At 46.8% G+C, this 21,198-nt stretch overlaps 1 protein-coding gene across 4 annotated transcripts in view; it reads right to left on the bottom strand.

Moving 5' to 3' along the window:
• LOC144798280 (uncharacterized) overlaps positions 1–21,198 on the bottom strand; it is a 2,046,403-nt gene that overhangs the window by 1,372,143 nt on the left and 653,062 nt on the right. For 2 of the 4 annotated variants that reach the window (XM_078669053.1, XM_078669055.1), the window contains one exon: positions 18,843–18,879. The exons of the other annotated variants lie outside the window; for them this stretch is intronic. In XM_078669053.1, the coding sequence (XP_078525179.1) occupies positions 18,843–18,879 (37 nt within the window). The remainder of the gene's footprint in view (positions 1–18,842; positions 18,880–21,198) is intronic. 4 annotated transcript variants of the gene reach the window in all.

The raw sequence follows: 21,198 nt of genomic DNA, 5'->3' as shown, positions 1-21,198 counted from the left end.
CTAGCGGAAATTCAAAAGACCAGGGAGTAGTGCTGGTAGTAAGTGGAAAAATGACCGATTTGTGTCAGTTAATATTTAGTCCAGAGAACGCTCCGAATCGTATAATTTCCCATATTAACGGGGATAAATTGCAGTGGGGGTGTCTGACGTATAGAATCATATCATCCGCATACATAGACAGCAATAACGGGCCAGTTCGAAACTGTAACCCGCGCTGGAGGTGGTTCTCTTGGAACTGTCTGGCTAATGGATCGAGAGCTAAAATGAACAAGAGGGGAAAGGGGGCAACCTTGCCTTGTACCCCGTGACAGAGGAAAGGAATCTGGTAATATACAATTGAGTCTCAGCCATGTGGTGGGCCTGGTATACAAAAGGGCCATGGTTGTGACAGAGCACTCCGGCATGCCCATACGGCGCATTACCGAGAGGAAGAAAGGCCATTCCAATGAATCAAATGCTTTCTCCGCATCCAATAAAATCGCAGCAGCTGGAATATCTGTCGATACGGTGTAAGATCGTAAATAAGGTTCGGAGATTAAGAGGTAGACATATGTGGAACAAACCCCGATTGTACGGGGGAGATGATGAATTCCATCAGAAGCTACAGTCTGATTGCCATTACCTTGGCTAGAATTTTGTAATCGGTCTTCAATAGTGACAGCATCCTATATGAACCACAATGCTGAGGGTCCTTCCCGGGTTTAGGCAATAAAATTATCACTGCTTCACGAAAGGTCGGAGGGAGGGTGCCAACTTCCAGGGCCTCTGCGTAGACCTCAACCAGGCGAGGCACAAGTAGGTCTTTGTATGTTTTATAAAAGTCGGCAGAGAAGCAGTCTAGTCTGGGGGCAGAAGAGCCGCGTAGAGCGTCAATGACCTCTATAATGCTGTCTGTGGTAATAGGTGTGAGAAGTTGGCCTGATATATGATGCTCACTAGTTCTAGTGATCACCTTGTATCAGTCCAAACAACCTTTATGGTGATTGGTTGTAAGTCAACCTTATAGACCAGCTATCCTAGTGGTAGCATTGACAAAGCAGTCTTAGGCTAAACTCTTATGGCATGTGAAGCCAGCTGTTTTACCATATATATATTCCTTGAATACCAGATGAAAGGACACCACACAGGTTATGAAAATAAACAATATATTTATTACTAACAAACACCTCTGAACTCTCTATGAGATCAGAGGGCTAAGCACATAACAATACTCTTCAGAAAAATACAGTAAGTCGCACAAATTACAATGGTGCCCTAGGGGCACGACAAACCATATACTAAGTAAATGGTATAAGTAGAAAGATAGAAGAAATGAGGATGCCCAGAGGCTGTAGGATCGCTGGGACTACATTACCCTAACCTTAGATAAGGATCAGGAGGCCCACGGGACGCGTGTGCAGAGTGTGAACTCACACGCGGGATGCTGAACAAAGTGAATGGGCAGAACAAATTACGAAAAGGTAAGTAAAAGACACTTCCAACTAGTTACCACTAAAATGACAGGATACCTGGACACTAGGAGAGTCCATCTACCCTTGAGCACCGAAATGCTCTTGTTACCTCACCCACGAGCTGCGGGTGCATAGGTGTGAAAGTGTCGGGTTTCCGCGTCGAAGTCTATGGAGCCTTGGAGAAAGATGCTGCAGGCGACCAGGAGGAAGATGTCAGGTGCGATCCAAGGGTGGATCGAGGAAGATGAGGTCCTGAAAGCAGAGGGGACAGTGTTCAAAGTCACTAGCCAGTGACCGGAGTGGAACCAGGAGGGAACCAGATGCTGTTGTCGCGATCAGGTGAAGAGTGGATGCTTGACTCTGCAGCCACGTGGACCAGGAGGTGTCTTCAACAACCAGGATGGAGGCACGAGCTGTCCCACGCAGGCTCTCGGTGTCTGATCCGAATTTGGCATCAACAGGCCTTGGCAAGGGCAACCCACGCGGTGAGTGAAGATGGCATCTGGTGCGGACCAGGAGGGTCCGGGGTACTTCTCCTTCACAGGGAAGCAAGGACCAGTCTGGAGCAACCAGACCAGCGGTGTAGATTTCAAGGATCATCGTCGAGGAGGCCACTAGCCAGCCGGCAAGTGACCAGACAACGCGTCGAGCAGCAATCAAGCAAAAGGGCCCCACGCAGATCTCGTGGATGCTGGAGGGCTGGTCTTCTGTGCAGGAGCTGCTCGGGGGTGGGGCTTTTCAATCCCCAGAGCACTTACTCGAGGATGCATCTGAAGTCGTGCTGGAAGCGAAGTGCAGTTTCTCCAAGATGGCCGGTCCCACGTGTCTCGTCGCACCCACGGATCTCAGCTGTGCTGCAGATGTGAGTTGTTTGGAGAGGTCTGGAAGTCCAGGTCTCGTCGGGCTCTGAAGTTTGGTTCCGCCAGGAAGGACGAGAAAGTGAACCGCTAGGACGCTTGATGGTGTTTGCGGATGCAGGGTGGTCACTCCTTTGCCACAAGGGAGATTTCTTCAGTCTTCTGTGGAGCAGAACGTCGAAGTCCAGAGTTTCTTCTTGTAAAAGTTGTTCAGGATAATGTGTTTTGGAATGGGACCAGCTCCTACCTTTATTCTGCTAAAGGGGGCTGTACTAGTGACTAGGTCCCTCCCATGGGTGGGACCAGGAAGGGGGGTGGTTACACCCCCTATCCTTTGTCCGGTTTCGCGCCAGAGCTGGGGCTGGAGTGCCCCAGCAACTGGTTTGAACCGGGTTATGCACAGGGACACCTTGTGTGAACCAGGCATGTCTCATTCCTTTCAGCCCTTCCTACCTCAATACACAAAGTCCTGTCTGGGGTGGTGCTAGCACCTCCCAAGGCAGGAAACCCTTTGTCCAGGCCTCCCTCGCTGGAAGGACTCCCAGCAGCAGGAGGTCAGACTTGTGTCTGCGGTGGCAGCATCCATTTTGTGTTGCTGAGGCTCGGGTTAACTTTAACCGGGGTTCTTAGTTACTAACATGTCTTATCCCTCTAGGAGGGTGGAATACTACCCCCGTCGCCAGAACTGGCGAGGGGGTAGTATTCCAAAGCGTATGACACCTTACACTACATGTTTTGATAATGCTATACCAAAGTTAGCAATAACCGCGAGGATTATAATGCACTTAAGAGTATATGGTATAGCGTTATCATGGAACAGCTATTAGGACTTGGTTCCGCAAGCTGCAGACAGGCTCAACTCATGCTAGAGCACCATCTCACATAATTCCAAGCACTCTGCCTTCAGGATTGATAAGGCCTGCCATAGGGGTGACTTATAGGAGTATGTGTCCATTTTGGGGTTAGATATAGGTATACTATATCTACAGCAAAGGGTGTTTACACCACCTTGCCCCAGCTGTGTTATCAGACAGTTGTCTGTTTGGATGGCCAGCCAGGGGTGGCATTATACATGCATCAGCCCCTGGTAGGCCTTGGGTACACTTATGCCCTGGGTACCTATGGTACAAGGACTTACAAGAGTGACCCAATACCAATTGGAAAATGCACCTAAAGTACATGTGTGTCAATTTAGAGAGAACAGCAAGGCTGTGGGTCTGATTAGCAGGCCCACAGCCAGGGAAAGTCGTAAACCAGTGAAGGAAAAATGCAAACATCTGGGGTGACCATAGGATTGCAGACCCTACTCTCCTACAATAGGGACTAGAAGGAACTCCTGCATGTAACGCTCCAGATACACAAGGGCCACCTCTGATGGATACTCTTCCTGATCGGCCTGATTCCCTGTGAGGCGTGAAGTGTAAAGGGTCTTGTAGTATGTGAGGAAGAGCTCACAGACCGCCGGTGTGGACTGTACTGGGGAGCCATCTGGACCAGACATGGTAATGATGTAAGTTGGGCCTCTAGGAGGCCGCAGTGTGTTCGCTAACAGGCGACCAGGGCGTTCGCCCTCTCCATAACGCCGTGCTCCGCAGTGTTTATTTAGAAAGGAAAGTTCCCTATCCACCGCGTTAAGATAAAGCACTACCCGAGTATCGGACAGGGCGCCTGAGGGGGCAGTAGAATGTCGCAGTCTACGGCGGCAATGTCTTCTTCGATCTTATCTAAGGTGGAACTCAGGTCTCGGAGGATCCCAGCGTGTTTGGAGATGCACACCCCTCAGCATGGGGCATCTTTAGCCTGTGATTGGAGCAGATGGACCGTGGTCGGAGGGGTGCCCTGTGACTGTCAGGGGTCTTGGTCTGTTGTGAGGCAGCTTTGCTCCAGGCCCTCCATGTCCCGGGGTTTCTACAGTGTATACATCAGACAGAGCAGGAAGTGCTTTACTATATGAAGTGCTGGTTTCAGGATCGTGTATTGGGGATTGGAGCAGATGGACCGTGGTCGGGTGGGGAGGCCTGTGGCTGAGGATTCTTGGTCTGTTGTGAGGGAGGCAGCTTTGCTCCAGGCCCTCCATGTCCCGGGGTTTCTACAGTGTATACATCAAATGGAGCAGGAAGTTCTTTACTATACGAAGTGCTGGTTTTTAGGATCGTGTGCTGCGGGTTGTAGGCAGATGGATCATGGTCGGAGTGAGGCCTGTGGCTGAGGATTGCTGGTCTGTTGTGAGGCAGCTTTGCTCCAGGCCCTCCATGTCCTGGGGTTTCTACAGTGTATACATCGGACGGAGCCGGAAGTGCTTTACAATATGAAGTGCTGGTTTTAGGATCGTGCGCTGCGGATTGCTGGTTTCCTGCGGTCCTATGATTCCTTCACGGAATGCTATAATACCCAGCGTTGACATCCGTGCAAGGCCCCCTCCCTGGGTGCATTGAAAGCATCTGACTTTGAGGGTCCTGAGGCACAAAACAATCTAGCAAAATAAATGAAAGGTGACTCCCAACATGTGTAGGGGCCCGCGAGATGATGGCATCAAGCTCTCCATTCACGTTCCGTATGGGCTGCTGGATGGGTGAATACGTCACTTCCGCAGAAGGCATGTCCCAGAGCAATGGCCAGATGTGCTCTGCTGCTTCCATAGACCCACTCTTGTCTCGCCTCGCTCATCATTCTCAGCACATGTGGCAGCCGTTTGAGTGAATGGCTGATCGATTCTTCAGAGTTCAGGCAGCAAGCTCTCTTGTAGGCCCCATACTTCAACTCTCAGATCAAGAGGCAGGGACGAGTGACAGACCTGGGCACGTGCTGATTCCATGACTGACCTGGGAGCCAGGCGGTAACACCAGCATAGGCCTCCTTGCTTGCAGCTTTCACCCGTGGACTCCGAGCCCTTTCCAATATCCAATATTGTTACCAATGGATAATTGTAATTTTCTGATGGAGAAACAAACATTTGGCTAATAGCACTGCCTCAAATCTTTCAATTTGCTCATTTTTAGGTCTCCCTGAGCCATCGCGTTAGCAATGCTTTGGCGAGATATAAAGTAAGGGATTTCAAAACTGCTCGCAAAGTGCGGATTGGGTACAGTGCACGTGCGACGGGGGCCCGCATCATTTGTCCGCCTGCGTGATCGCTTTTGCGGCTGCTTTAATGTTCTCAGTGAGCCGTGCGGCCACTGAGAACATCAAAGCGGCAGCAAAAGTGATAATCATTTGCCATCCGAAGCCCTCACTTTACTGCTTTGCTTTTTACTTTTGACTTGGCTCATGGTGCCATCCCCATTCCCCTCCTGCCAGTCACTGCGTTTCCTATTCATGTCGGTGCCTGTCGCAATTCAGTTAATCTCCCTATGCGGCACACTTTCTCTGTGGGGACCTGGGCATCCCTATAATCGAACACGTTGGTGACCTTTGCAGCCCTATAATCACACTAACTTTGGGGACCTGGACATCCCTATAATCACTCGGTCGCTCTGTGGGGACCTGGGCTTCAATATGATCATATAATAAATCAAATACCATCTTTTGAACGTCACAATAATCACAAACTATCTCTGTGGAACCCGGGCATTACTCCAATAGCACTTTTCAATATGAACTGCAGCAAACCTATCATCATACACCAAAAACAATATCGGCGGACACCTGGGCATTACTATTATCAGACATGATTGAACACGACTATAAATACACAATATCTGTGCGACAAACCGCGCGCTCCCAACCGCGCGCTCCCAACCGCTCGCTCCCAACTGCGCGCTCCCAACTGCGCGCTCCCAAAACGCCCAACCGCCCACGCACCCAACCGCCCACGCACCCAACCGCCCACGCACCCAACCGACGCGCCCAACCCACGCGCCCACGCACCCAACCCGCGCACGTACACCCAACCCCACAGTATTGTTCAAGTCCCCACAGAATTAGTGTGTTAACAGTGATGTTCAAGTCCCCACAGTGATGTGTACAATTATAGTTTTGTTGAAAACCCAGAAGAAATATATAGTATGTCTGGTGGCTTACTAAACGTGTCAACAGAAGGGATCCGTGTTTGACCACACACTCACATGTTTAAATCCTGGTGTTGCACTCAGACTGTGATTTTTCTACGGTTGATCAAATGAGCACCCTTGACTCGGATAACGTAAAACAATTGTTATTCAGCACCAAGGTGCCCCCATCCTTGACTGTGCGCTTAATAAATACACATGAGGTGATGTGATGTGATGTGATAATAGTGGTATTTAAGTCTCTGTGGGAGCTAGATTGGAACAATCTCACTGATCTAATAATCCAACTTCAAATGCAGCAATAACTGAATTGAACGGAGTACATTCATGAAGGTTGACACTTCCCTGGAAATCTAAACGTCTGTTCTAATGCACTTTTCTAGCCACCACCTTATAAACTCTTCTCCGTTAGAAGACAAAACTGCATTTCTGATTGTAAGAAACTCCCAGTCCTGTTTCTTTCTGACCCTCCTGGTATAATACATTGAAGAAATGGATTTAAGGACAGTTTTGTGTCTAGTATTGGGAGAATAATGTGCATCTCCTTCCAAAGCTCCTCCTCCTCTCAGGGAGTTTCTTCTACCTGCGCTTAAGGCTCCTGCGAGCTACCTTGGCTCACGCTCCGTAAACTATTCTATTACATACATAAACTTTGTTTAACAAAGTTAAAGCTTTTGCTGCGTTTGGGAGCACACGTTCTATAAGTGGAACCTACAGCTGGATTTCCAGAGAGAGACAGATTGTCATTTTGTGCAAGAGTTTAAAACAACCACATTGGCAGTGGTCTGGTACGACTGCCTTTTAACAGGAAAAGAGACAAAATTAAAATGCCCCCATGTAAAACATGGAAGACTTTAATAAAGAGGAAAAATCAATGTGAGAGCCACATTTTATATTTGGGCGCAACACAGGCTTTTGTAAATACTGCCTCCTTCATGGAAGAAAAGCACCTTCCCAGGATTGCCCGGGTTAACTTCAAGAGACTTTGACCGCGTTAATCAGTCGAACAAATTGAGTTTCTAAACGGAGCCGGTATGTTCATTGTGAAGAGTAGATCCTTTCATTCTGGCTGACACTCATGGGATGAGGGCAGAGTAGTGTCTGTGCTTGAGTGATACTCCAGATCCTAGAATAATGGCGGTAATTCCATGCGTGTTGTAGGAAGCCATGCTAGCCATCAAGATATAGGTAATGTTTGTTATTCTGTGGGAATCTGTTGTGCGACGAAAGAACAAAAGGGGCAACAGGCGTTTACAAGCAGCCATGAACCAAGAGATAGTGGAGCACACAGAGGGGTGTACACCGGCGGTACCAAACCATGAGTTGGAACTTTCCATCTTCTGATACCGCAGGTGATGGATGGAGGGGTGTTCAAGAACCAGAAGACGTCTTTACCAACTCTTCAGAAATAGCAAGAGGGGTCCGTAACGTCCTACAAAGCTGGAAGAAGGGCGTGTGCCATGCAACAGGAGTGTGAATTACCGAACTATGAGGGGCAGCCTCCGATTTCTCATCTGCTGTGAACAAAAAGTGAGATTTAGAGCCGGCTATAAAATAAAACATGGGATTCAGAGCAGTAATTAATTTGGAGCAGGTTTTCTGACCCCCTGAAATGTATGAAAACTGAACAGGGATCCAGCAGACAGGAGCAACGCCACTCTTTTTTGTTGATGGATTGGAGGGTTTTTGCCTGTTACAGGCCGCTCTCCCAGGTGCCAGTCCAACACTCTGTGATGCCTCAGGATTTGGCACAGGTGACTGGGATTGTAGAGAGTGGTACCTGTGGTGGACTGGCAGGGGCTAGGCTCGGTCACAACATAAGTCCACTGGTGTAATCTTAGCCCCAGCCAAGTTGACATATTGGGGGGACAAAAGTTACTCAATCAATTTCTTTATTCTGTTTTCATAAAGATACAAAAAAAATGAAAGTACTTTTTTAAAAGCATTGGTTAAAAGAAGAATGTTGAATTTCATTCTCTATATACAATAAAAAATTTAAATAATTTCCATTAAATTAATATCGTTCATTACAACAATAACAATTGCCAAAGTCAAGAGAATGGTGAGTCCTCTCTGTGCAAGAATGAAGGTTGATAAGGGACGAGTGCCGAGTGAAAGGGCTTCAATGCCTGGGGATTCATGCGAGTTTGGTGCTGAATGAAAACTGAGTACAGGATGAGATGAAGCTCTGTCCAAGGTAAGATGTGTGCGAGTTACTTCCTGCCTGCTTTCAAAGACGAGGGAAGGGACATACCTGAGTTTGCGGACAATTGAAATGAAGCAGATGGACCTTCACCCCTTCAATCAGGGTCTCGACCATAGCTGCGATCAGGCAGAAACTATTTCATAGATTGAAATATCGAGTGGAAGTGTGTTGCGGTGTTCACCGGGGCTAAAGGCCTGTCTTCCAGAGAGAAGAGGCATTATGTGCTCTGTTTCCATGAGGGAGCCCACCAGGGTATGCTTAAAAGGGTCCCCCCTGTGAGCATATGTAGAGATTGAACCTGTATGAAATCTTCCAAGTAGACTACACAAGATGCCCAAAGATTTACAAAAACAGAGGGGTTGAGATATAGGAACCGCATCCTTCACTCCTAGTGATTTCACAACAGGGCACAATGCGTCCTATCCTGTAGGAATGCAATTACAATTCAAAGTAACTATTGTGCAGTTTAACTAATCCGTATCGGATATTGTTGGTAGAACTATTAACCTTTCTCCTTTTTAATGCAGGTGGAATCATCGAAGCCTTTACACTCAACTGGAGCAACAGCACAGGTAAGTTTTCACTTATTGCTCTAATTATTTAAACCTAAGACTCTTTGAAAACTTGCATTTTCTAAAAGAATCCTCTGAATACGAAACATGAGTGATATTTGGGGTCTGAGCAACGGAAACAAAGTTTCGAACTACTGAGTAGTCTTTACATATTTTGAAGTTTGCTCCCAGAGCTGTACTTGCGTCACTGGAACTGTCTTGACTAATCTTTCAACTCTGGAAAGAAGCTGCTGGTGCAAGGACAGCTCGTGAATCTTCTGCCTCAGAATTCCTTTGAAAGGAGCTGAAAGTACTACAGACGGTTTAACAAAACAAATTCACTAAACTACACTTTCTCTGAAGGAAACGCGGACTGAGCAGCAAGCACTGCTACAACAGTAACGGTGTGGCTCTGTCCGGGTCTGGCTCTGTCCGGGCCTGGCTCTGTCCGGGCCTGGCTCTGTCCGGGCCTGGCTCTGTCCATGGCTGGCGATGTGCACAGTTGGCAGAGTACATGGTTGTAAATGCATACAGCTGCAGGTGCACAGGGCTGGCAGTGTAGAAGGCTGGCAGCGTGCACAGGGTAAATGAGCAGGACTGGCAATGTGCAGGGAAATAATTTGAGCTTCCAGTGCACAGACTGACTAGTGCACAAGTGGAACAGTCTGGAGGACTACAGTGCAGCTAATGCTCAGGGCTGGCTGCACAGTGTTCTTGCACAGGGAGGCTTCAGTGCAGCGCTACCTGTACACATAGCTAGCATAGTGCAAAGCTGCCTGTAAGGCTCGGTGCACAGAACTAGCGGTCCATAACACCTGCTGTGCAAGGATCTGCCTCTGTAACAATGCTTGAGGGCACACCTGCTTCCTGGGCTACCGTGCACAGAGCTAACACTGAATGCACAAACTCACAAAAGCACAGAAGAGCAGCCGTGCACGGGATTGCGAGTGTGCAAGAATGAGTGTGCACGGCACCCTGCAGGACTGTTCACGTGCACAGGAGCTGTCCTGGCTCAGACAGTAAATCTCTTCTAGCAATATGGCGGCCTTTGCACAAGGTTGTTAGTGTGCAGTGTTGCCAGGGAACCGTGCTGCCTGCAGTACTGGGCAGTGCTTGAAATGGGAAAATAGAAGTGCAGGCACCTTGTACCAGAGTATCTGCTTGTTTGAGAAGTGCCGGTGCTCTCCAATTCAAACTAGTACATCTCTCTTGGGAAGTGATAGTGCTCTCCAATTCAAACTAGTACATCTCTCTTGAAGTGCCGGTGCTCTCCAATTCAAACTAGTACATCTCTCTTGGGAAGTGACAGTGCTCTCCAATTCAAACTAGTACATCTCTCTTGAAGTGCCGGTGCTCTCCAATTCAAACTAGTACATCTCTTGGGAAGTGACAGTGCTCTCCAATTCAAATTTATACATCTCTTGAGAAGAACTATAGTTACTTACCTGTAAACTGTGGTTCTCCAGTATTGGTGTCTTTCATAGATTCACATGCTTGAATATCCCCCGTCGTCGAAGTGGGAGTCCCACGGTACATAAAATAGCAGTCATATATGCATGTATACATGAAAAATATAACTAATAAAAATATACATACATATAGTGCAGTAAATTGTAAATTCTAAAAGTACCATAGAACATAATAGGCCCATTGAAAAGCCTAAGGGAGAACTCACTTTAGTAGCATATCAGAGTCATTATGTGTTGGATCACATTCCAGCCAATCAGGCTGCAGCCTCCTCTAGAACCTTCTCCTCAGAAGCCCAAGTCCTCAGATTTTCGTAGCACAGAGTAAGTAAAAGTGCCTGAGGAGAAAGAGAGCCTCTGAGGGGAGGATGGGAGGGTCGCATGTGAATCTATGAAAGACACCAATACTGGAGAACCACAGTTTACAGGTAAGTAACTATAGTTCTTCTCCAGTATTAGGGGTGTCTTTCATAGATTCACATGCTTGAATAGAGTAGAAAGCAGTAAAAACATCACAGGAGTCATAAAGGTAATACATCAAGCAAAGAAGGTAAATATATATATGGTAATATGCACTAAATACCAAAACATAATTATGAAAAAACCTTTATGACTGGAGGCGGGTAGCAACAGAGGCTCACCTTTACTGGAAAAGATTCCGCAGCACCGCTTGACCCACTGCCGCATCCGCGGCGTCTGTTGATTGCAGGCAGTAGTGCTTAGTAAAAGTATGGCTGCTCGACCAAGTAGCAGCTCTGCAGATCTGGCGTAAGGGTACCCCCGCAAAAAGGGCAGCCGAAGTAGACACTGCTCTAGTTGAATGAGCACGAACTGGAGCAGGAAGGGGCTTTCCAGCCCGTTGGTGGCAGAAGGATATGGTAGAGGAGATCCACCTGGTTATAGTCTGCTTGGTAACAGGTTGTCCTTTGCAAGTTGGACCATATGCCACAAACAATTGATCCGATTTTCTGATAGGTGCAGTTCGTTGAATGTAGAATTTGAGACAACGTTTCAAATCTAATGAATGCAATGACCGCTCAGCTGGAGTTTGCGGAGCAGGAAAGAAAGTCTTCAGAATTACAGGTTCGTTGAGATGAAAGTCACTGGGAACCTTCGGGATGAACTTAGGATTAGTTCGTAATGTCACGGCCTCGTTGGAGAATTTTAGGAAAGGAGGCTGTATGGTAAACGCCTGGCTGTCACTGACACGTCTTGAGGACGTTAAGGCGAGTAAGAGAGCAACTTTCCACGTGAGAAATTTAAGAGTTGCCGAGTGAATAGGTTCAAATGGTGGTAGAAGTAGTTGAGACAAGGCCAAATTCAAGCGCCAGGCAGGCGGAGGGCGACGGATAGGTGGAAACATCCTAAAAAGGCCCTTGTAAAATTGTTTAATGATCCTTGAAGAACATAAAGATGTGGAACCATCATGGCGGAAACGGGAAATCGCCGCCAGAAACACTTTAAGAGTTGAGTGGGACAGACCTGATTTTGCCAGGGATAAAAAGAAAGGTAACATTTTTTCAGGTTTTGCAGTCATTGGGTCCAAATCCTTGGTGCGGCACCAGACACAGAAACGTTTCCACTTGAGTTGGTACGTTTTTATGGTGGAGGGTGCGCGAGCCCGCGCTAACACCTCCCTGCAGTCCTTGTCAATAGTTAAACGTGCAAATTCATTGTACTCAGGTTCCAGGCATGGAGTTGAAGGTATGCTGGATCCGGATGACAAATTAGTCCCTGCTGCATCGTGAGGAGGTGCGGCAGAGGATGGAGTGGCAACGGATCGGACTGCGAGAAGAGGAGCAGGTCCGTGAACCATGGACGTCTCGGCCACTTGGGTGCGATCAGGATGATGCGACAAGGTTGGAACCTCATCCTGTGTAACAATAGAGGGATCAGAGGAAGTGGAGGGAAAGCATAGATGAAATCGTTCGACCAATCGATCGAAAATACATTCCCGCTCGACTCTCTGTGGGGATGCCGACTTGCAAAGCGTGGGCATTTCTTGTTGACAGCAGTCGCGAAAAGATCCATCCGTGGCTGGCCCCACCGCCGGAAGATGTACTCGACCGTGGGCTGATTGAGTTCCCACTCGTGATTGTCTGATGACGCTCGGCTGAGTGAATCCGCCAGAACATTGGCCACACCTGGCACGTGAATGGCTGTGAGATGAATTTGACGTTGAATCGCCCAATCCCATATTTCTTGTGCTAGTTGAGAAAGTGGAAGAGACCTCGTGCCGCCCTGCTTGTTGAGGTAGTGCATGCTGGTGGTGTCCGTCCTCACCAGCAAAGTGTGTCCCCGCACTAACCTCTGGAAAGATTTGAGGGCTAAGAAAATCGCCAAGAGTTCCAGACGATTGATGTGCCAAGTTCGTTGTATTGCCGTCCACTTCCCTTTCACAGACATGCCGTCGAGATGCGCTCCCCAGCCTTCGAGAGACGCGTCTGTCGTAAGCGTCAGAGTTGGGGGTTCGTCCTGGAATGAACGGCCCGCAGATATGTGTGGAGGGTGAGCCCACCACTCCAGCGCTTTCTGTATGCGAGGTGTTAAAAGGACCTTGTCCTCGAAGGACCCCGACACCTGTTTCCACTGCCTGTCCAGTTCCTCCTGGAGAGTCCTCATGTGCAATCTGCAATTTGGAATGAGGTGGATGCACGAGGAGGCCATGCCAAGGAATGATTTGAACATTCGGACAGAAACGGACAGTTTTGATTGGAGGGAGCGCACCATCATTAACATGCGGTCCTGTCTTTCCTGGGAAACGAACACTTTTCCCTGCCGAGAATCTAGCAAGGCTCCGAGAAAATTTCTCCGTTGCGATGGTTGAAAGTGTGACTTCTGGCAATTGATTGAAAGCCCCAAGGCGTGGAAAAGGGAGACGCAAACTTGAGTGTGCTGCTCCGTCTGGTGAAAAGTGCTTGCCTTGATGAGGCAGTCGTCCAGGTATGGGTAAAATTGGATACCTTGGAGACGTAGGAAGGCAGCTACGGGGGCCAAGATCTTGGTAAAAACCCTTGGTGCTGAGCGGAGGCCGAATGGCAGGACTTTGAATCGGAAGTGTAGCTGCCCGACCGTGAAGCGGAGATACTTCCTGTGTCTGGGGTGGATTGGCACATGGAAGTAAGCGTCCTGAAGGTCGATTGTGGAATAGAACTCGCTTGGATTGAGAAAATTCAGAATTTGGATCAGAGTTAACATCTGAAAAGTTTTTGAAATTAGAAATTTGTTTAGAGCTCGTAGATCCAATATTGGACGCCATTCCCCCGACTTCTTCTTGACTAAGAAAAAGCGGGAATAGAACCCCTTGCCGCGTTGACCTTGCGGCACTAGTTCGATGGCTCCTTTTTTGATCATTAAGTTCACCTGGGCCAGAAGGTCCTTGAAATGAGGGGGTGGTGGCCCCGAAGGTGGATGTGGGTGGAAATTTTGTGAATTCCAGGGTATGTCCTTTGGATATAACGTCCAGGACCCATTGGTCGGAGGTGATTGTGGACCATTTGTAAAAGTATTTCGAGATGCGACCTCCAAGATGTACGGTCGGCAAAAGGAAGGGTCTGAGGCAGTCACTGCTTTTTGGTGTTTGATCCACCTCTATAAGTGGATTTCCTTTGGTAAGGCCTGGAGGTGGATTGTCGAGTTTGAGATTGATAGGCACCCCGCTGTCTGTTATCGTTGTAGGTGTTGAATGAACGATATTGACTTGAGCCACGTAAAGTAGAGGAGCCTCCGCCTCTACCCCGTGCACCCCGAAAAGGCCGTTTCATGTATTGTAGGCTCGCCAAGGATTTCGCAGTGTCAGTGTCCTTTTTTATCGCCTCAAGGGCATCATCCACATGTTTGCCAAACAATAATTCTCCGTCATACGGTAAATCTAGGACTCTTGCCTGTACTTCAGGACGGAAAGTGGTAGAGCGCAGCCAGCCTTGACGCCTCAAGACTGCAGCCCCCGCCAATTGTCGAAATCCCGTGGAGGAAATATCGAGTGCACAATCGATGATTTCGGAAGAAATCGACTCCCTCGTGAATAATCGCCTGTGCTTCTGTCTGGATTGCCTCAGGCAGCTGAGGAATCAATGCAGCAATCTCGGACCACATCTGGCGGTCATAACGGCCCAGTATAGCCAGAGTGTTTGCCGCCCTCACTGTAGTAGCCGCCATGGTCGTGAATTTCTTTCCTATGGAATCCAATTTGCGGCCTTTCTGATCAGGAGGAGACGTGAGTGGCGTTGCAGGATTTCGCGATCTTTTTTGTGCAGCCTGAGTAATTACCGAATCTGCCTTCGGTTGAGACACCAAGCAGGCCGGAGAAGACGCCGGTGCTTTGTATTTCCTGTCCAATCTGGGTAAGACCGCAGGAACAGAATTGGGACGTTCGATCAATTTAAGGCCTTCCTTCCAAATATATTCCACGATTGGTATAGTGTGGGATTGCCTTTGTGAGATGTCTTTAAAGTCATATAGAAAGCAGTCACTTTCATGCTGTTGTTGTTCGACTTTGAGATGAAACCGTTTTGTAGCCCGGATCATCAAATTGTGGAAATGTGCCATGTCCACTGGGGGCGAATGTAGAGGCGAGGTGGGCGGAGTGGAAGGTGTTTGAGCCCTATAATTGTCCCACTCAGCCATGTCGGCGTCATTGTCGTCGTCATCTGTGTTGTGAGGATCCGGATCCTCGTCGCCAGTGTCAGGGCGAGCACCATCCGGTGAAGCCGGTGAAACTGGTGTAGGTGCCTGAGGAAGTTGCGGTTGAGGCTGCGGAGGAGGCAGTGGTGCTGGAGAAGCAGGAGTAGAAGAAGGAAACCTGCGGTTATAATCATCCAGCATGTGCTGAAGGTTCATCACCAAGGACAGAGGTATCTGGGTAACAGGCTCTGAAGGCACCGGTTCGGACGTATCAACAGGAAACAAGTCAGTCCCATCTTCGACATTGTCCACCACATCACCCTCGTCACTATATTCCTGGCACTTAATGTTCAAATCCGAAGGACTTGTTGCCTGTCTAAATAATCCTTCCACTTCCGAATCGTTTCCGGATTCTTCCTCACCAGACTGGAATAATTTGTCTGGAAGACGAGCGCCACTCCTCACAGGACTCAGTTGGATGAGTGGTATGGTCCGCAAAGAAGAAGCAGTAACCACTGTGTAGATGGAAGCCGTTTTTGGTAGAGGTTGGTGCGACGCCAACGAGCCCATTGGCGTAAATGCGGCACCGTCAGCAACACCCGGAGGCGGGTGCATTGCCGACAAAGAGGCCATCGGCGTCGACTTGGACGGAATTTTCTTCGTCGACGGAAGCGGGGCTTTGTTCGTCGACGAGAGTGGAGCTTTGGCCGTCGACGACGAAGGCGTCGACGGTATGAGAGTCGTCGACGAGGCCGTCGACGAGGTAGTGCTGGTCGACGGAGGCGCCGTCGACGGGGGCACCGTCGACGGGCCCGTCGACGGGGTGCTGGGTGGAGGCTTGGTCTTCGTCGACGATGTATGCGCCGACGATGGATGCGTCGACGGCTTCGTCGTCGACGGGGCGCTGAGTGGAGGCTTGGTCTTCGTCGACGGTGTATGCGCCGACGATGGATGCGTCGACGGCTTCGTCGTCGACGGTCTATCCTTGACGGTCGTCGACGAGATCTTCACCACTGAAGAGATGGGTCTCACCTTCGAGGTCGCCGTCGACGAGGTGGTCGACGTAGCGCCGGTGGACATGGAACATGTCGTCGTCGACGTGGAGGTGGTAGAAATGGATTTCGTCGACGCTGAAGACGTCGACGGGCGCGTCGACGGGCGCGTCGACGAGCCCGTCGACGAGCCAAAACCAGATTTCTTACTGGTAGGTAAGGCTTTGGGCGCAGACGTCAGAGAACCAGGTCCCGTAGACGTGCCCTGAAGCGAATCCTGTGGGGAGACAATCCTAGAGGGATCCAACAGTCTACTCTTCTTGAGAAAAGGAGAAGGAACCTCAGTCTCAGACCCACGCTTCTGAGAGGACTTTGAAGTAAAAGATGACAGGCTCTCTACATCAGAAACCACAGACTCCGAAGTCTTCAACTTCTGTAGCCACAGAAGGAGACGGGCCTCTCTATCTCTCAGAGTCTTAGGAGGGAAAGTGCGACAGTACTTACAGTTTTTCACCTCATGGTCTGGGTAGAGACAGTAAATGCATTTACTGTGTGGATCCTCGTGGAAAAGGCGCAGTTTACCACATGAAGGGCAGGCTTTAAACAGAGATTTCTTGTTTGAAGACATTTTCTTGAAGAAAAAACAGGTAAAGTTGAAGAAAACTGAGCAGAGCTCAGGGAGACTCCCTTCACACGACGTGCGGTAGAAAATCTGAGGACTTGGGCTTCTGAGGAGAAGGTTCTAGAGGAGGCTACAGCCTGATTGACTGGAATGTGATCCAACACATAATGACTCTGATATGCTACTAAAGTGAGTTCTCCCGTAGGCTTTTCAATGGGCCTATTATGTTCTATGGTACTTTTAGAATTTACAATTTACTGCACTATATGTATGTATATTTTTATTAGTTATATTTTTCATGTATACATGCATATATGACTGCTATTTTATGTACCGTGGGACTCCCACTTCGACGACCGGGGATATTCAAGCATGTGAATCTATGAAAGACACCCCTAATACTGGAGAAGTGCAGGTGCTCTCGCTCTCAAAATAAAAAGTGCCGGTTCTCAGTACTGGACAGTACCGGCCCATTTAAAGCACTGGTTCTGGGTCGATTACAAGTTTGTGTTCACCCCTGGCTAAATTGGAGTGTTTAGCACGTTGACCCCTTGGGTCCTGTGAGGGGTAAGCACCTTGAAGATGGGCTCAGAAATCATAGCGCCTTGGAGTTTGGTCAAGGTTCACCACCCTAGTGCTGGCGCATGAAGAGTGTCACAGCGAGATGGACTGTCTGCGGCCAAAGGAATCCACTGAGACCGGACCAGGGGTGGTTTTAGCGCGGTGCTGCTGGTGCGGCCGCACCGGGCGCTGATCTGGAGGGACACACTGACCCTAAGGGGGGGGGGGGGCTGTGTTGAGCAATAACTTACCATGGGAAGCACCTGCTGCAGAGTTCCTTGTGCTTCCAGCTTTCAGGCAGCAATAAATGTCAAGATAACTCTTGTGGTTAATGTTCCTGCTAGAGAAATGGAGTTTTGTCTAGTGGCAGTTTTGACTCGCCATAAAGTAGAGCAGCAGGATAATATCACTGCTGCGAAGAACAGATCTGCATTTTTGTGGATAGCTGAGTGGATTTGTAAAATCAGCCGTAACCAGTGCTTTAAAACAAAGAAATGTATGTGAGAGGAGCTATGGAGAGATGACGGACACTTTTGCTTGATTGGTACTGAAGGAATCTGAGGTGGTCATTTTGCCAAAAACCTTTCTGCACCGGACACCAGCGCTAAAGCCGGCTCTTGACCAGACAGGAAAAAAGCCCTGGCGTGAGGCCCAAACCAGCCGTGCAAGGCACTGATCACATACTACTTGGAGAAAGCATGTGCCCTCTCCCTGTCCTGGTCTTTGACCCTGGAGATGACCATGGATGGGCCCTTGAAGAGTCCCTGCGGTGCGACCTGTAAGATGGAGGCTGCTCCGTGTGGGGTGGACGCAGCCTGGGCCCCTGTAGAGTCTGTACGCAGTGCACCAGTCCATTTTAGAAGTGTCCATTAAAAGATGCAGCACACGCTTCCGTTACCTCTCATAATGAATGAATGATTGTTTGCCACCATGAAGCTTCAAATGGCTCCAGCGCTTTTTAAGAATTGCTTTGATCATGTATTGTCAGAGGTTTGAATTGCACATGGCGGTCTGGCCGCAACCAGATGGTCAGCCAACCCGACATGCGCACTTCAAAATGAAGTGGCCACTCCTCGTTGTGGCCAATCAGCAGCATCACCATAGGAAGGTTCTTTTAGTAATAGAGTATATGTAATTATGTTCTATGTATTTAGGTAAGTCACCAGGATGCATAAATATTTCATTATTATTAGGAGATGCTGAAATGCATTCTAACTCGATAATAAAATATGAATCATTTGAATTCCATGTATTTACTGGTTTACAAATATTAAGTATAATTGCTAAAGTACTATTTGATAGGCATTGATTTCCTCAAGATATACTACTAAATTGTGAATGCCCTTGGTGATGCCTAGCTTGCAGTATTCTAGCCATATATGTAATTGCTTCTGTGTTAAGTATTCTATTATATACTTGTTAAAATGGCTAATTGCTTGCTAATCGTTTCTTGTACTGTATATACAGGTGATATCTAGTGTTAAGTAATTTCTACAAAATTCTTACCCTTTTCGTATTTCGTTGCCTTGATTAGTGAAGTAGTCTGTATAAAAGGAGACAAAAAAGCGATATATAAATATATAAACTGTTAATTTGTTAATTACATTTATAAATATTAAACTGTAACTATTGTATGTAAAACAGAAATTATACGAAAGAAAAAGCGTGTTTAGTGACTTTTGTTTTGTGGACTAGATAGCAGTACTTTGTAGTGAGCACAGTCCAACAAGTAATATTAAAACAATGTGGGTAGTGGTAGCTTGTAACTTAATAAGTGGCTTAGAGTTACTTAGAGCGCACATAGGAAAGCTTTAAGGGACTTGGAAATTGTGGGGAGAGGTTTGAGTTGTGACTAGTAGCTGTTGTAATACTTTCCTGGCCTGGGGGTGTTTGCGTGGTCGTGAAGGCAGGGAATTTCTATTTGTGTAGATTTTTTAAGGAGACAAACAGTCTTAATTTACAGTTTGTACTTCTGCAGGTAAAAGCTTTGAAACGTGAAATTGTTCAATAATGGTTTGATAATACTTTACTTTAGGTAGCAGTAAAAAAGCAAAGTACTTAGGCTGTAATAAACACTGTGTTAAAAGGTCACAGAAGCATCTTGTGATTATTATTGTTCGTAGGTAATGGGGGCAGGTATGGGGGTTAGTTTTACTGGTTTGAAAAAAACAAATGGTAACTATGGGTGCAGTGTTTTATTGTAATTTTAGTCAAGAGTTAAAGAGAAAACTTTAGGGCAAAGTGAGTTATTACTAGTTATGACTGGAACAAAGTACAGTGTTCGAAAATGAAATTTAACAATTCAATTTGTTAAATGGAAGCAATCATGGGCACTGCAAAGTATAAGTTTAACAACGTATAGTGTATTACATTAAACACAAGAGAAGATTTTATACAGGATACATTTTGAAGTTATGTATTTCAAGGTCCTTGTATGTTTAAGAAAAAGGAGGAAAAGTGAAATAAAACATTTGCCTAGAATTACACAATTAGGTTAAGTTGAGAACCCATTATTAGTCCCAAGCTTTTGGTTTCACATTGTGCAATTCAGGAACTAGATGTATATGCTTTGCTTCCCCTACAACCATCTTACTGACAAACTCTGAACACTAACCAGCTGGCATAAATATAGCTATTGGTCACATCACCAGCCAAACTTGTGGCCCTTGGGAAGGTTTTTGCATGTACCCATGCATTAGAATGACATACTGCACAATGGGTGATCAACTAAGAATAACAGAAGGCACAATGACTGAGGCCTAAGCGTATGTACCAGAGAGACTAAACTAGACATACACTCTATTGCCCCACTCTAAAGGCAATTTAATTTTTTTCTGTCTTAGCTTACTGACTGGACTTATAAGTGGCAACATGAAGGAGCATTGAGGGAAGTTGAAGATAAGTTTCATTCTCATACATTTTTTAAGTTTGTGCTATTTTGTTTGTTGCTATGTAAAATGTAAATGTTATTTTAGTATTCTATGCTAAGTTTTGTTTTATGCTTCTTGTTGTCCTTTACAGAGTAAAGAAAATGGAGCAGCAAGCTACGGCAAAGGTAATTTGTAAAAAAATATGTAGTTTCCTATGTGTAGTAGTCTGTTAATAATAAATGAATGGGATAATTAAATGTGTTATATATTTTTAATACTGTGTATTTTGTTTTGATTGAGATCCTTTTTGTTTTTATACGCGCATGTAGTTGAAAGTGCTAATGCGAATTTATGTGCACGTGAACTGTATGGGGATTTCCAATATTGATGCTAATTTTATGATGCCCCACCTCACTAAGTGGACGCAAGAAAGAAGGCGCAGCCAGCGATGTAAAAGTTAAGTTTTGTTCTTTTTTTGTTACAGCTTTCTGTGTTAACTGTTGCTATTGTAAATGTTATTGCTAAAGAAAACATAGATTTAATTTATTTATGTAGTATTTTAGTGTTTTGCGAATCTGTTCTGTAGTGATTGATAATATTCGCATGTTTAGCATAACTTTTAATGCTGATGTCATTGTTCTGATGCTTCACTTGACAGCCAGAAGCTGAAAAGAGGGACCAGCGAGGAGAGAGAAAGGTAAGATGTTTTTTTAACGTTGCCTGTACTTGTGTATTATCTATGTGAATACTGTAATGTTCACGGTTGATTTACAGTTTTATTTAATGTTATGCTCCATACCATGCACAGCACGTTGTAGCAGCGAGGAAAGCGAAAGTAAATTGTGTTTGATATTGACAGTACTTAGTTTTATCAGTTTTCCTATTGTAAATGCTATACTTATAAGAATTTTTTGTCTTACAAAATATTTTTAAATATGTATTTTAATATGTTGCGAATCTGTGTTTTTTTTTTTTTTTAGTCCTCATCGTGC

This window comes from Lissotriton helveticus, chromosome 12, assembly GCF_964261635.1.
Source record: "Lissotriton helveticus chromosome 12, aLisHel1.1, whole genome shotgun sequence".
Taxonomy (NCBI): Eukaryota; Metazoa; Chordata; class Amphibia; order Caudata; family Salamandridae; genus Lissotriton; species Lissotriton helveticus.
The sequence above is the reverse complement of the archived record's forward strand: the minus strand, read 5'-3'. Positions and strand labels throughout refer to the sequence as shown.